This window comes from Eucyclogobius newberryi, unplaced genomic scaffold, assembly GCF_026437365.1.
Source record: "Eucyclogobius newberryi isolate DKJ021-1_F unplaced genomic scaffold, fEucNew1.0.hap1 SCAF_7, whole genome shotgun sequence".
In the NCBI taxonomy this organism is placed as follows: Eukaryota; Metazoa; Chordata; class Actinopteri; order Gobiiformes; family Gobiidae; genus Eucyclogobius; species Eucyclogobius newberryi.
In genome coordinates this window covers 2,880,089-2,895,908 of record NW_027316389.1, presented here as the reverse complement: position 1 = coordinate 2,895,908, position 15,820 = coordinate 2,880,089, and the positions used below count along the sequence as shown (strand labels likewise).

At 52.4% G+C, this 15,820-nt stretch overlaps 1 protein-coding gene across 1 annotated transcript; it reads right to left on the bottom strand.

The window, feature by feature from the left end:
- Positions 1-380: 380 nt before the first annotated feature.
- On the bottom strand, positions 381-15,476 carry znf143b (zinc finger protein 143b). The gene is made up of 15 exons (XM_072434805.1): positions 15,353-15,476; positions 12,461-12,576; positions 9,028-9,273; positions 8,492-8,572; positions 7,128-7,321; positions 6,518-6,586; positions 6,343-6,453; positions 6,096-6,171; positions 5,840-5,965; positions 4,367-4,546; positions 3,957-4,184; positions 2,973-3,112; positions 2,521-2,694; positions 1,728-1,850; positions 381-658 (listed from the first exon to the last, which is right to left on the bottom strand). The coding sequence occupies exons 2-15, from the start codon at positions 12,567-12,569 to the stop codon at positions 575-577; spliced, it is 1,941 nt and encodes a 646-aa protein (XP_072290906.1). The 5' UTR covers positions 12,570-12,576; positions 15,353-15,476; the 3' UTR covers positions 381-574.
- Between the last annotated feature and the right edge of the window lie 344 nt (positions 15,477-15,820).

The following is a 15,820-nucleotide window of genomic DNA, read 5'->3' as shown; positions in this document are numbered from 1 at the left end:
GCTCCCTGGTTCCTCCCCGTTACCAGAGGCTCCCTGGTTCCTCCCTCCTGAATCGTTTCATAGACGGGATCATTGGGTGCAGTCCCTGGTTGGTCCAGCAGGGTTCCATAGTAGAAGAAGCTTCAGTCGTTTCATCTGGACAAGTCATTTTCAATCTGTGGACCTAGTCTGAGAGCTAAGCCCCCCCACTGGGAGACAACCGAGGCCTTTTCTATCATTCTTGGGATGTTTTTATTGATGAAGCATAAAAATCCCAGTGAATTCTGTTTGAGGACAAAAATATAAACAAGGAATAAATAAACAACAAATAAAAAAACATGTGTTCATATTTAAGATTAAACCACTACAAAAGAAACTAAAAAGCTGCTGTCGATAAAACGATGGTGGTTCTGTCCTTTGATGGAGTCGACATGATCCTCAAGACCAAACTCAGGAGGTGCAGGAGGTTCAGGTTTGTGAAAGTTGATGCAACTCAATCCTGTTGTTTTTAATCTGTGTCAACGTGGTCCAGGTCCAGGTCCAGGTCCAGGTCCAGGTCCAGGTCCAGGTCCAGGTCCTGGTCCTGGTCCTACTGTCAGTCTTCCAGGCCTGGAGACTCTCCCTGTTGTATCCTTGAGGCGATCCTGATGGCCTCCTCCAGCGACGGACTCTCACTCAACTGAAACACACAATTACACTTTTTATTCACAAATCACATTTAAAAAAAAACTAATGTGAACACAATTTCAACACAAGGGGGGAGAGTCCGGGGGGGGGGGGGGGGGGGGGGGTCCATAAACAGAGCTGGTGTTTAGAGACAAACACGTGGTCTTCGTTTACAGACGACAGATTCAGGGCGGTTCATGTGATGTAACGTGTCACTTATGTAAATGAGGCCCATTTGCATATTTAAACTGTATTTCTTATTACATTAGGTCATTATTTAATAAAATGATTATTTTACAAATCTGTCTTCGTTTGAAGTGTGTCGTGTGTCAAACATGCGGCCCGGGGGCCACATCCGGCCCTCCAGATGTGTTAATCCGGCCCGTTATGTTTGGCCCAAAATGAGTTTGACACTGGTTTAAAGGGTAAATAGTGTGACCTTCAGTATTCTAACATGACATACTTTTACTTTAATCTTATTTTACTTTTATAAGATTAAAGCTGCATCAAACCATCATTTCTACTGAACATAGACTTTTTAACACATTTTGAAAACAAATAAAAGGTTTGAATCTGAAGCTTCAGAGAGTATTTATGAATAAAGTGTGTTATTGATGAAAATCACAAATAGTTATTCTTTTTTGACATTTTGTTCAGTCCTGACGAAGACCTTAAGACAAATGTGACACTACATGGTACTATATGGTATCGTGATAATGTATTGTGATAGTATATGAGAAGTGAATACAACATGAGAGTGGCATATATTTGTCGTGTCTTTCCGCTGCCTGAGCGGGCCGAGCAGGCGACGCCTTAGTTTCAGTCTGACTCTGGACAAAGCAGTGAAACCTGCTCCTCAAAGTCCCAAACTATTGTCTCCAGACTTTTCCAGAACACGTCTGATCTAATCACACGGAAAATAACCACAAGAAGCAAAGTGACACTGACTCCTAAAGTAGAAGTAGAAGAAGTAGAAGTAGTAGAAGTAGTAGAAGTAGTAGAAGTAGTAGTAGTAGTAGAAGGTGTAGGTGTAGGTGTAGGTGTAGTAGGAGGTGTTGTAGGAGTAGTAGTAGTAGTAGTACCTGTACAGCGATGTGCGTTCCGTTGGACGTGGCGAGCAGCGTCACTGGGCCGTCACCCTGATCCTGAGCGTACGCTTCTTCTACCGTCTGGAACGAGCTCATGTCGGGGGCCATGATCGCCACCTGCAGGACACACCAGGCCACAGCACGTTAGCAACACAAAGCTAGCAAAGCACGTTAGCAACACAAAGCTAGCGTAGCGCGTTAGCAACACAAAGCTAGCGTAGCGCGTTAGCAACAGCAGTTTCCTGTTCATGGCCGCACGGCACTCGCTTTGTCAAGAGCCACAATCTGATATTTACAGGTGCTTCTGACATTAGCATTAGCATGACATAAAGAGGTTCAAACGCGGCGTAGAGGCTTTGAGAGAAGTCAAAGAAATGAGGCAAAACTGTTCTTGTGCACTCGCTTTAGCCACGCCCCTTACACACGCTAGCTTTAGCCACACCCCTCACACACACACTCTAGCTTTAGCCACACCCCTCACACACACACACACTAGTTTTAGCCACACCCCTCACACACACTAGTTTTAGCCACACCCCTCACACACACACTAGTTTTAGCCACACCCCTCACACACACTAGTTTTAGCCACACCCCTCACACACACACTAGTTTTAGCCACACCCCTCACACACACACTAGTTTTAGCCACACCCCTCACACACACTAGTTTTAGCCACACCCCTCACACACACACTCTAGCTTTAGCCACGCCCCTCACACACTCTTTGTGACTCAGATTTATGAAGGAAACAGCTTTAACTGTATTCTAGACTTGGTGTCTCACCTGCTCTTCTCCTCCGTCAGACGTTACCATGGTGAGCGCGTGGCCCTGACTGGTCAGGTGGTGCGCCCTCTGGTGGGTGAGCTCATGTGCGGGGATCGTGATGGTCGTGCCCTCCTGCGTCACCATGGTGATAGTCCCACCCATCGCCTGTAGCTCCGCCTCAGAGATGCTCACCTGCACAGGTACAAATACATTCACTACGATCCACGAAGCAGGCTTCATCCAAAGGGACCTCCTCTGGTCTTGTGTCCTCTGGTCTTGTGTCCTCTGGTCTTGTGTCCTCTGGTCTTGTGTCCTCTGGTCTTGTGTCCTCTGGTCTTGTGTCCTCTGGTCTTGTGTCCTCTGGTCTTGTGTTGAGCGTGCTTGTGTTGAGCGTGCTTGTGTTGAGCGTGCTTGTGTTGAGCGTGCTTGTGTTGAGCGTGCTTGTGTTGAGCGTGCTTGTGTCCCCTCACCTGCTGGTGTGTCCCGTCCTCCTGCGTGACCAGAGCCAGGTGTTGTCTTTGGACCAGTTCTGTGGTTTCTGGTCCTGGTTCTGGTCCCGAGTCGTCTCCGTCTGCTCGACCATAGGTCACGCTCGGGTCGTCCATGGCGTCTGAAGACAACAACACCACGTTTGACCTCAACGTCAGAGTTTTGACCACAAGTGAAAAAACAGTTAATTTAAGGATGAGACAAGACCCACTTTTCAGTCCCAGAGACTCAAACTGAACGTGGAAGAAAGAGTTTCTCAAGAGTTAAAATATATTTATTCTATTTGACTTAGGCTGTTATGGATTTAGACATTTACTTTACATTTTTACCACTAAAACTAGGTCTGTGAAGGGAATACCAAATATATTAACTTTACTAAGATTGTATTACCAACTATGTTCATTTTATGAGACTGTATTAAACTATATTTGAGATTTACTCCTGACACGCGGACACAGAGCCCATTGTTCCTCTAAGACACCCCGCGGTAAGACACCCCGCGATAAGCTGCAGACGAGCTCAAGGACATTTCTGTGTGAAACTGGAGAGGGACAGAGGAGGAGACCAGAGAGGCGTCACCCTTCAGATCACGCCCTATATCAAAATGTATAAAAACATAGGAGTGCAAGGAAAGGGCGAGTCCGGAGTGCCCGCGTAAGTCGCCGACACATTCGATAGAGTCAGACGGTAAGTGCTCTGTTATCTCTGTGTTAGAATTGTACTGACAGGGACTAAACATTTGACTGATTTTAACTGTTTTGATTCTTTCCTTTTCCTTCATAAACAGTCTGACACTAATGATGACTTAAGTCAAACCATTATTTATATTGAGACTTTTTAAAGACATTCAAGTTTAGATGTGACTGAAGAATATGTAAGAATTAAGTGTTATATTTATGACATTGTGTTCTAAAAGGTTTAGACTGGTCAGGAAGAGTCAATCTCAATCTAAAGCCCTCTTGTACCTGGCGGGGGTTCGAAGTAGGCGTCCTGCTCCTCCTCGATGGGCTCTGTGTCGTTGTGGGCCGTGCGCTTGTGCATGGCGAGCGTGGAGATCTGTTTGTAGGTCTTTCCACAGTGGTTACAGTTGTAGGGTTTACACGGCGTGTGCACCACGTGATGTTTGTACAGGCTCGAGTATTCTGTGAAACGCTTGTCACAACCAGGAACTGTGCACACGTACGGCTTCTCTCCTGAGGAACCGTGAGGAACCGTGAGGGAACATGGGGGGACATGAGGGAACATGGGGGACATGAGGGAACATGAGGGAACATGAGGGAACATGAGGGAACATGAGGGAACATGAGGGAACATGAGGGAACATGGGGGAACCATGAGGGAACCATGAGGGACATGGGGGACATGGAGGTCTCACCCGTGTGTATCCTCATGTGGTTCTTGTAGTTGGTGGCGCTGGCGAAGCTTCTTCCACAGCTGGGTTCAGAGCAGTAATACGGACGTTCTCCAGTGTGAGTTCTGATGTGGACTTTTCTGATGTTTGAGGTGGTGAAGGAGCGACCACAGCCTTCTACTGGACACTTGAACGGCTTCTCTCCTGAAGGACGAGGAGTGAGACGAGAGCAGGGGTGAGACGAGAGCAGGGGTGAGACGAGAGCAGGGGTGAGACGAGAGCAGGGGTGAGACGAGTCAGAGGAGCACAAAACTGGTGGAAATTCGTGTGTTTCACCTGTGTGCGTCCGTGTGTGTGTTTCACCTGTGTGCGTCCGTGTGTGTGTTTCACCTGTGTGCGTCCGTGTGTGTGTTTCACCTGTGTGCGTCCGTGTGTGTGTTTCACCTGTGTGCGTCCGTGTGTGTGTTTCACCTGTGTGCGTCCGTGTGTGTGTTTCACCTGTGTGCGTCCGTGTGTGTGTTTCACCTGTGTGCGTCCGTGTGTGTGTTTCACCTGTGTGCGTCCGTGTGTGTGTTTCACCTGTGTGCGTCCGTGTGTGTGTTTCACCTGTGTGCGTCCGTGTGTGTGTTTCACCTGTGTGCGTCCGTGTGTGTGTTTCACCTGTGTGCGTCCGTGTGTGTGTTTCACCTGTGTGCGTCCGTGTGTGTGTTTCACCTGTGTGCGTCCGTGTGTGTGTTTCACCTGTGTGCGTCCGTGTGTGTGTTTCACCTGTGTGCGTCCGTGTGTGTGTTTCACCTGTGTGCGTCCGTGTGTGTGTTTCACCTGTGTGCGTCCGTGTGTGTGTTTCACCTGTGTGCGTCCGTGTGTGTGTTTCACCTGTGTGCGTCCGTGTGTGTGTTTCACCTGTGTGCGTCCGTGTGTGTGTTTCACCTGTGTGCGTCCGTGTGTGTGTTTCACCTGTGTGCGTCCGTGTGTGTGTTTCACCTGTGTGCGTCCGTGTGTGTGTTTCACCTGTGTGCGTCCGTGTGTGTGTTTCACCTGTGTGCGTCCGTGTGTGTGTTTCACCTGTGTGCGTCCGTGTGTGTGTTTCACCTGTGTGCGTCCGTGTGTGTGTTTCACCTGTGTGCGTCCGTGTGTGTGTTTCACCTGTGTGCGTCCGTGTGTGTGTTTCACCTGTGTGCGTCCGTGTGTGTGTTTCACCTGTGTGCGTCCGTGTGTGTGTTTCACCTGTGTGCGTCCGTGTGTGTGTTTCACCTGTGTGCGTCCGTGTGTGTGTTTCACCTGTGTGCGTCCGTGTGTGTGTTTCACCTGTGTGCGTCCGTGTGTGTGTTTCACCTGTGTGCGTCCGTGTGTGTGTTTCACCTGTGTGCGTCCGTGTGTGTGTTTCACCTGTGTGCGTCCGTGTGTGTGTTTCACCTGTGTGCGTCCGTGTGTGTGTTTCACCTGTGTGCGTCCGTGTGTGTGTTTCACCTGTGTGCGTCCGTGTGTGTGTTTCACCTGTGTGCGTCCGTGTGTGTTTCTGCAGGTCTCCAGACGTCTTGAAGGACTTGCAGCAGTTCACTTCTTGACACCTGTAAGGTTTCTCTCCCGTGTGAGTCCTCGAGTGGCTCTTCAGCCCGTAACCTGAAAACACACGAAAGACGGACAAATGTAAAGCATTTTGCCTGTTCCTCTGTCTATTTTGTTTGTTTTTGTGTAAGTTTGATTGGTCCAGATTGAGGTCCAGATCGTGAAGATGAATCAAGACTTGTACCTGTAGCAAACTTCTTGTCACAGCTCGGATAATCACAGACGTACGGCTTGTCTCCAGTGTGCGACCGCTCATGGACCTGAACAGACACAGCGCTCAGAAACCACACACAGACTACACACAGACTACACAACCCTAAATATAAACTACAGACCGGTTTAAAGTAGCGGTTTAACGTAGCGGTTTAAAGTAACGGTTTAACGTAGCGGTTTATGGGTTTGAAGAGTGAAGTGTGAGGGCGGGTGCAGACCTTGAGATGATGGGCCGTGGTGTAGAGCTTCCCACATCCGTCGTAGTCACATCTGAAGGCCTTTTCTCCCACGTTTGTCACTCGTCTGTTGTCGTGGCCCTGCAGCACGATCTGTCCCACAAAAACCCATTAGGAGCATTCCAAGTATTACAAACGCAGTGAAGCGAGCTCTTACTCTCATGTGGACGCCGTTGTCCGTCTCCACTCGACCAAACGGCACCAGAGGGTTCTCGATGTTCTCCACCTTAAAGCAGGAGCATCTTTTACACTTAGAGTACAAGCGCTTTCTTCCTCCACATTCCCTCCAAATGACGCGCTCAGTGAGAAGTGAACACCAGGGGGCAGCGTTTATTTCCACTTTCATGGTAATACTGACGTGTACTTCAACCTGGAGATGCTCGTTTGGCCCCTCGGGTTTCAGAACGAGGAAAAATATGAGTTCAATCTCAGTGTATTTTTATCTGTCACTTTTGTACCTGAGCTTTGGCACCACCTACTGGCTGCAGAGGGAATTACACAGGTTAAAATGACTGATTTTACAGCTTTAGTTTAGACCACAAAAGAAATCACAGGTTCAGCTTTTGTGAATTTAACTTTAACAAGAATGTGATGAGCCAGATTTTCAGATTGAAAATATTGTTCTGTAAAAGGTCAATTAATTTGACCCATAAATCTCTTAAAACTGCATTTCAAACTAAAACCAAACCATGTTGTTTTGGGTGGCTTTATGGCACTAGAAACACCACACGGGAGGGCATCCGACGCACAGGAGCAGGGGCGTGTACCTTGGCGGTGTACTGCTCCAGCACACTGATGGTCTCGGGGTCGATGGCGCCCTCTGCCTGCAGGTCGGCCACGGTGCCGTCGGCCTGGATGGCGAGGATGGTGTTGGACTGAGGCATGTGCACCGTGTGTTGTATGTACGCCGTGCTCCCGTCCTCCAGCTGCACCTCCTGCAGACCCGACTGCTCGTACGACTCTGAGGAGGACAGCACCACTCAGAACTGTTCTAGTGTCGGGACGTGAGGACACTTTACACAACTGCTCTAGTGTCGGGACGTGAGGACACTTTACACAACTGTTCTAGTGTCGGGACGTGAAGACACTTTACACAACTGCTCTAGTGTCGGGACGTGAGGACACTTTACACAACTGTTCTAGTGTCGGGACGTGAAGACACTTTACACAACTGTTCTAGTGTCGGGACGTGAAGACACTTTACACAACTGTTCTAGTGTCGGGACGTGAGGACACTTTACACAACTGCTCTAGTGTCGGGACGTGAGGACACTTTACACAACTGTTCTAGTGTCGGGACGTGAGGACACTTTACACAACTGCTCTAGTGTCGGGACGTGAGGACACTTTACACAACTGCTCTAGTGTCGGGACGTGAGGACACTTTACACAACTGTTCTAGTGTCGGGACGTGAGGACACTTTACACAACTGCTCTAGTGTCGGGACGTGAGGACACTTTACACAACTGCTCTAGTGTCGGGACGTGAGGACACTTTACACAACTGCTCTAGTGTCGGGACGTGAGGACACTTTACACACCTGCTCTAGTGTCGGGACGTGAGGACACTTTACACAACTGCTCTAGTGTCGGGACGTGAGGACACTTTACACAACTGCTCTAGTGTCGGGACGTGAGGACACTTTACACAACTGCTCTAGTGTCGGGACGTGAGGACACTTTACACAACTGCTCTAGTGTCGGGACGTGAGGACACTTTACACAACTGCTCTAGTGTCGGGACGTGAGGACACTTTACACAACTGCTCTAGTGTCGGGACGTGAGGACACTTTACACAACTGCTCTAGTGTCGGGACGTGAGGACACTTTACACAACTGCTCTAGTGTCGGGACGTGAGGACACTTTACACAACTGCTCTAGTGTCGGGACGTGAGGACACTTTACACAACTGCTCTAGTGTCGGGACGTGAGGACACTTTACACAACTGCTCTAGTGTCGGGACGTGAGGACACTTTACACAACTGCTCTAGTGTTGGGACGTGAGGACACTTGACACAACTGTGCTGGACGCGCGGCCCCCTGCTGGACCAGCGGCCCCCTGCTGGACGAGCGGCCCCTGCTGGACCAGCGGCCCCCTGCTGGACGAGCGGCCCCTGCAGTGTCTCACCTTTGGGGGTGTGAATGTACGCTGTGGTTCCATCCTCCAGCTGCACGGCCTGACCGTCCTCCAGCTGCAGACCCTCTCCTCCTGCTCAGCCAATCAGAGAGAAGAAGACGAGTCAGTGTGAGACGGGACGGTCCCGTGTCCCGCTGCAGCGCCGGACACAGAGCCGCTCAGAGCTTTGTGTCCTGACCCCCGCTTGACCCCCAGAGGAACCACATTTGATAATATCGCTCTCTGTTGTGAATTGTACAAATCAAATCCCACCCCCTGGTGTTGGTGGTGCGAGCTCTGACCACACCCCCCTCGCTCTGACCACACACACCCCTCGCTCTGACCACACCCCGGTCGCTCTGACCACACCCCCGTCGCTCTGACCACACCCCTGGACCATCTCCAGTCGTGACATTCAAACCTCGAGCTTCAGACACATTCCAGATGGAGTGGTCTTCTTCACGTGAACAAACCCTGAAGAACTTCCTCTCCGTAAACCCCGCCCACACACAGACCGACCAATCGAGCGTGAGCGTGTGGCGTCGTACCAGTCTTGGGCACAGACAGGTGCTGCACGTAGGCCGCAGAGCCCACCTCCAGCTGGATCACCTGACCGTCCATCAGATGAGGCTCCGAGAAGGGTTTGGACTCGTGCTGGAAGTGGATGACTTGACCGTCCATGATCTGAGCCTCAGGGAAGGGTTTGGACTCGTGCTGGATGTACGCCGTGGACCCGTCCGCCAGGGTGACCGCCTGAAGGCTCACGGTGTCCACGCCCTCCATCTGGTCTCCATCTGAGGAGCAGAGGAACATGAGAACATGCACCAGGAGCAGCAGAACATGAGGCGAACATGCACCAGGAGCAGCAGAACATGAGGCGAACATGCACCAGGAGCAGCAGAACATGAGGAGAACATGCACCAGGAGCAGCAGAACATGAGAACATGCACCAGGAGCAGCAGAACATGAGAACATGCACCAGGAGCAGCAGAACATGAGAACATGCACCAGGAGCAGCAGAACATGAGAACATGCACCAGGAGCAGCAGAACATGAGGAGAACATGCACCAGGAGCAGCAGAACATGAGAACATGCACCAGGAGCAGCAGAACATGAGAACATGCACCAGGAGCAGCAGAACATGAGAACATGCACCAGGAGCAGCAGAACATGAGAACATGCACCAGGAGCAGCAGAACATGAGGAGAACATGCACCAGGAGCAGCAGAACATGAGGAGAACATGCACCAGGAGCAGCAGAACATGAGGAGAACATGCACCAGGAGCAGCAGAACATGAGGAGAACATGCACCAGGAGCAGCAGAACATGAGGAGAACATGCACCAGGAGCAGCAGAACATGAGGAGAACATGCACCAGGAGCAGCAGAACATGAGAACATGCACCAGGAGCAGCAGAACATGAGAACATGCACCAGGAGCAGCAGAACATGAGAACATGCACCAGGAGCAGCAGAACATGAGAACATGCACCAGGAGCAGCAGAACATGAGAACATGCACCAGGAGCAGCAGAACATGAGAACATGCACCAGGAGCAGCAGAACATGAGAACATGCACCAGGAGCAGCAGAACATGAGGAGAACATGCACCAGGAGCAGCAGAACATGAGGGGAACATGCACCAGGAGCAGCAGAACATGAGGAGAACATGCACCAGGAGCAGCAGAACATGAGGAGAACATGCACCAGGAGCAGCAGAACATGAGAACATGCACCAGGAGCAGCAGAACATGAGAACATGCACCAGGAGCAGCAGAACATGAGGAGAACATGCACCAGGAGCAGCAGAACATGAGGACATGCACCAGGAGCAGCAGAACATGAGGAGAACATGCACCAGGAGCAGCAGAACATGAGGAGAACATGCACCAGGAGCAGCAGAACATGAGGAGAACATGCACCAGGAGCAGCAGAACATGAGGAGAACATGCACCAGGAGCAGCAGAACATGAGGAGAACATGCACCAGGAGCAGCAGAACATGAGGAGAACATGCACCAGGAGCAGCAGAACATGAGAACATGCACCAGGAGCAGCAGAACATGAGGAGAACATGCACCAGGAGCAGCAGAACATGAGGAGAACATGCACCAGGAGCAGCAGAACATGAGGAGAACATGCACCAGGAGCAGCAGAACATGAGAACATGCACCAGGAGCAGCAGAACATGAGAACATGCACCAGGAGCAGCAGAACATGAGAACATGCACCAGGAGCAGCAGAACATGAGGAGAACATGCACCAGGAGCAGCAGAACATGAGAACATGCACCAGGAGCAGCAGAACATGAGAACATGCACCAGGAGCAGCAGAACATGAGGAGAACATGCACCAGGAGCAGCAGAACATGAGGAGAACATGCACCAGGAGCAGCAGAACATGAGGAGAACATGCACCAGGAGCAGCAGAACATGAGAACATGCACCAGGAGCAGCAGAACATGAGGAGAACATGCACCAGGAGCAGCAGAACATGAGAACATGCACCAGGAGCAGCAGAACATGAGGAGAACATGCACCAGGAGCAGCAGAACATGAGGAGAACATGCACCAGGAGCAGCAGAACATGAGGAGAACATGCACCAGGAGCAGCAGAACATGAGGAGAACATGCACCAGGAGCAGCAGAACATGAGAACATGCACCAGGAGCAGCAGAACATGAGGAGAACATGCACCAGGAGCAGCAGAACATGAGAACATGCACCAGGAGCAGCAGAACATGAGGAGAACATGCACCAGGAGCAGCAGAACATGAGGAGAACATGCACCAGGAGCAGCAGAACATGAGGAGAACATGCACCAGGAGCAGCAGAACATGAGGAGAACATGCACCAGGAGCAGCAGAACATGAGGAGAACATGCACCAGGAGCAGCAGAACATGAGGAGAACATGCACCAGGAGCAGCAGAACATGAGAACATGCACCAGGAGCAGCAGAACATGAGGCGAACATGCACCAGGAGCAGCAGAACATGAGGAGAACATGCACCAGGAGCAGCAGAACATGAGGACATGCACCAGGAGCAGCAGAACATGAGGAGAACATGCACCAGGAGCAGCAGAACATGAGGAGAACATGCACCAGGAGCAGCAGAACATGAGAACATGCACCAGGAGCAGCAGAACATGAGGAGAACATGCACCAGGAGCAGCAGAACATGAGGAGAACATGCACCAGGAGCAGCAGAACATGAGGAGAACATGCACCAGGAGCAGCAGAACATGAGGAGAACATGCACCAGGAGCAGCAGAACATGAGGAGAACATGCACCAGGAGCAGCAGAACATGAGGAGAACATGCACCAGGAGCAGCAGAACATGAGGAGAACATGCACCAGGAGCAGCAGAACATGAGGAGAACATGCACCAGGAGCAGCAGAACATGAGGAGAACATGCACCAGGAGCAGCAGAACATGCACCAGGAGCAGCAGAACATGAGGAGAACATGCACCAGGAGCAGCAGAACATGAGGAGAACATGCACCAGGAGCAGAAGAACATTCACCAGGAGCAGAAGAACATTCACCAGGAGCAGAAGAACATGAGAACATGCACCAGGAGCAGGAGAACATGCACCAGGAGCAGGAGAACATGCACCAGGAGCAGGAGAACATGCACCAGGAGCAGGAGAACATGCACCAGGAGCAGAAGAACATGAGAACATGCACCAGGAGCAGCAGAACATGAGGAGAACATGCACCAGGAGCAGAAGAACATTCACCAGGAGCAGCAGAACATGCACCAGGAGCAGCAGAACATGCACCAGGAGCAGAAGAACATGAGAACATGCACCAGGGCGAGGAGTATTTGCGGTGGTAGTATTCGCAGTAGTAGTTTTCGCAGAAGTAGTATTCATAGTAGTTGTATTTGCAGCAGTAGTATTTGCAGCAGTAGTATTTGCAGTAGTAGTAGTAGTATTTTCTGCAGTAGTATTTGCAGCAGTAGTGGTATTTGCAGTACCTGCCACCGTGACCGTCTCGGTCAGACACAGAGTGACCGGTTGACCGTCCGCGTCCTGAAACTCGGCCACTCCCTGAGCGTCGCCGCGGTTTATCTGAGCGAGGAGCATGATTCAGCTGAAACCAAAGCAGAGGTCAAAGGTCAGGAGCATGATTCAGCTGAAACCAGAGCAGAGGTCAAAGGTCAGGAGCATGATTCAGCTGAAACCAGAGCAGAGGTCAAAGGTCAGGAGCATGATTCAGCTGAAACCAGAGTAGAGGTCAAAGGTCAGGAGCATGATTCAGCTGAAACCAGAGTAGAGGTCAAAGGTCAAGATTCAGCTGAAACCAGAGCACAGGTCAGAGGTCAAAGGTCAAGAGCATGATTCAGCTTAAACCCGAGCAAAGGTCAGAGGTCAGGAGCATGATTCAGCTGAAACCAGCGCAAAGGTCAGAGGTCAGAGGTCAGGAGCATGATTCTGAGCTTTGTGACTCTGGACCACATCGAATGGTCTCATTTTACGCTCGTAATATGGACTTCTTTCTCATGTCACTCAGAACACTGGTCTGGTGTCAATGTGTCGCCGCGGCAACAGTGTCAGTTATGGACTCTCTTATGGTTTATTCACTTTATTCTAAATATGTTTTTATATTCTAAAAGTACCAAACTCTGACCCTCTGGTCATTACACGGTGCGTCTAATTTATAGATATTTACTGTCTCAGGGCCACCGGGGGGGGCGCTCCGTCTCAGGGCCACCGGGGGGCCGCTCCGTCTCAGGGCCACCGGGGGGCCGCTCCGTCTCAGGGCCACCGGGGGGCCGCTCCGTCTCAGGGCCACCGGGGGGCCGCTCCGTCTCAGGGCCACCGGGGGGCCGCTCCGTCTCAGGGCCACCGGGGGGGCGCTCCGTCTCAGGGCCACTCCGTCTCAGGGCCACCGGGGGGCGCTCCGTCTCAGGGCCACCGGGGGGCGCTCCGTCTCAGGGCCACCGGGGGGCGCTCCGTCTCAGGGCCACCGGGGGGGCGCTCCGTCTCAGGGCCACCGGGGGGCGCTCCGTCTCAGGGCCACCGGGGGGCCACTCCGTCTCAGGGCCACCGGGGGGCGCTCCGTCTCAGGGCCACCGGGGGCGCGCTCCGCCTCAGGGCCACTCCGTCTCAGGGCCACCGGGGGGGCGCTCCGTCTCAGGGCCACCGGGGGGGCGCGCCGCCTCAGGGCCACTCCGTCTCAGGGCCACCGGGGGGGCGCTCCGTCTCAGGGCCACCGGGGGCGCGCTCCGCCTCAGGGCCACTCCGTCTCAGGACCACCGGGGGGGCGCTCCGTCTCAGGGCCACTCCGTCTCAGGGCCACCGGGGGCGCGCTCCGTCTCAGGGCCACCGGGGGCCGCTCTGTCTCAGGGTCACCGGGGGGCCGCTCCGTCTCAGGGCCACCGGGGGCGCGCTCCGCCTCAGGGCCACTCCGTCTCAGGGCCACCGGGGGGGCGCTCCGTCTCAGGGCCACCGGGGGCGCGCTCCGCCTCAGGGCCACTCCGTCTCAGGGCCACCGGGGGCGCGCTCCGCCTCAGGGCCACTCAGGGCCACTCCGTCTCAGGGCCACCGGGGGCGCGCTCCGTCTCAGGGCCACCGGGGGCGCGCTCCGTCTCAGGGCCACCGGGGGGGCGCTCCGTCTCAGGGCCACCGGGGGGGCGCTCCGTCTCAGGGCCACCGGGGGCCACTCCGTCTCAGGGCCACCGGGGGGCGCTCTGTCTCAGGGCCACCGGGGGCCACTCCGTCTCAGGGCCACCGGGGGGCGCTCTACAGGAAGTGTTTGACGCTGTAGAAGACGCGAGTGTCATCTCTGTCATGGGACACATGGTGTTTTCTATAGTTTAAGTGTTTTATTACGATCTGACTCAAATTCAGGAGAAATGAGTCTAATGAGGAAGTGACTCTAGACGCAGCTGAAGACAAAGACATACGGGAGACACATGACAGACATGTGACTCTGAAGTTTAGAACCTACCGAGGTCATGTGATGTTTAACTGCCGTTTATCGTCCGGCGCGGCTCGAATATGGAGTTTCTGTTTCCTTCATAAACATCGTGCGGCCGGTTTATTCCATTTGTAGCAGTGATTTCTTTATTTTTGGCTCCATGTTTGACCCTCTGATGTCACGTGTTCATATTCCACACGTTTCACGCTAAATTTACTTATTTTGAGTGTTTCATTATGTCCCAGCAGAACTTTAATAAAGTCTGTGGTCGTAAAAGGTCAAATAATCCTTAAAATAACTCATGTCAACAAGAATTCCTCTCATTATTCTGTCCACACGGCGCGTTTGTGTTTAAATTCAGTCTTTTATCATTCTGAAACCTTATTTAATGTTAGTATTTGATCAGTTTATATTTTACTCCTGATAATTATGGTTTTATGTTGCACATTCCCACATTATTCACCGACAACGGCAATAAAACTGCCTCCAATCTCTGACGTTTCTCCTCAAGCTTGCAGTTTGTGTTGTTGCCGGAGCTAACGCGCTAGCCGCATGCTAACCGTGCTAACCGTGCCAAACGCAGCTGTCACGGCTCGGAGCGGCTCGTCACTTTGTCACCCGGTTAAACGTTAAAACTTAAACACCATTTAACCGGTTTAAGTTGCGTGCGCGTCTCCAGGTGGCGCTCGTCCGCTCGGAGCGCGATGCTAACGCGTTAGCCTCGTGTCAAAAGTGATGCTAAGTCGCGCGCAGTGTGAAAACAGAACCGTCATAAAGATCACATAAGCCTCTCCACTCGCGGCGTCACACTTTATTTCACGGGGAAACGGGGCCGTTGACGCGGGTGTGCGGGCCCCGCGCCGCCGCCGGTCACCGCCCGCTCCTCGGAGGCGGCGGCGGCGGCGGGAATAATGCACACTGGGTAAAAACCGATTTATACACTAACCTCCAGAAATTTCCAACAATTCCTCCTGTCCGACCACCATGCACCAGTGCAGGAAACGCTCCGCGGAGTCCGCCCCGGGAACATGAATGGTGACGGCGGCGGAGCGCGTCAGGCCCCGCCTCCGGGCCGTACGCGCGCGCCTGATTGGTCCGTGGGGAAGAAGAGCGCACGGCGATTGGTCCGGCGAGCTGTCAGTCGCGTCTCCGCAGCCCCAGATCAGGCATCGCAGGCGTTAGCTCGATGCTACGACTCGTGCGATGCTAAGTGGCGTTAAAGCCGCGTTTAAAAAGTCATTTCTGGATATTTTTAACATCTCCTGACGTCATAAGGACGCGGCGTTTATTCCGGGTCCACCGACTCGAAGCGTTTGCGAAAAAGTGGATTCTGAGCGGATTTAAAGAGCGTTTCTTGACTATTTTTAGCACTAGCTTCGTTTAGCGAGTGTGACGCGTTACGTCACACGGAAGA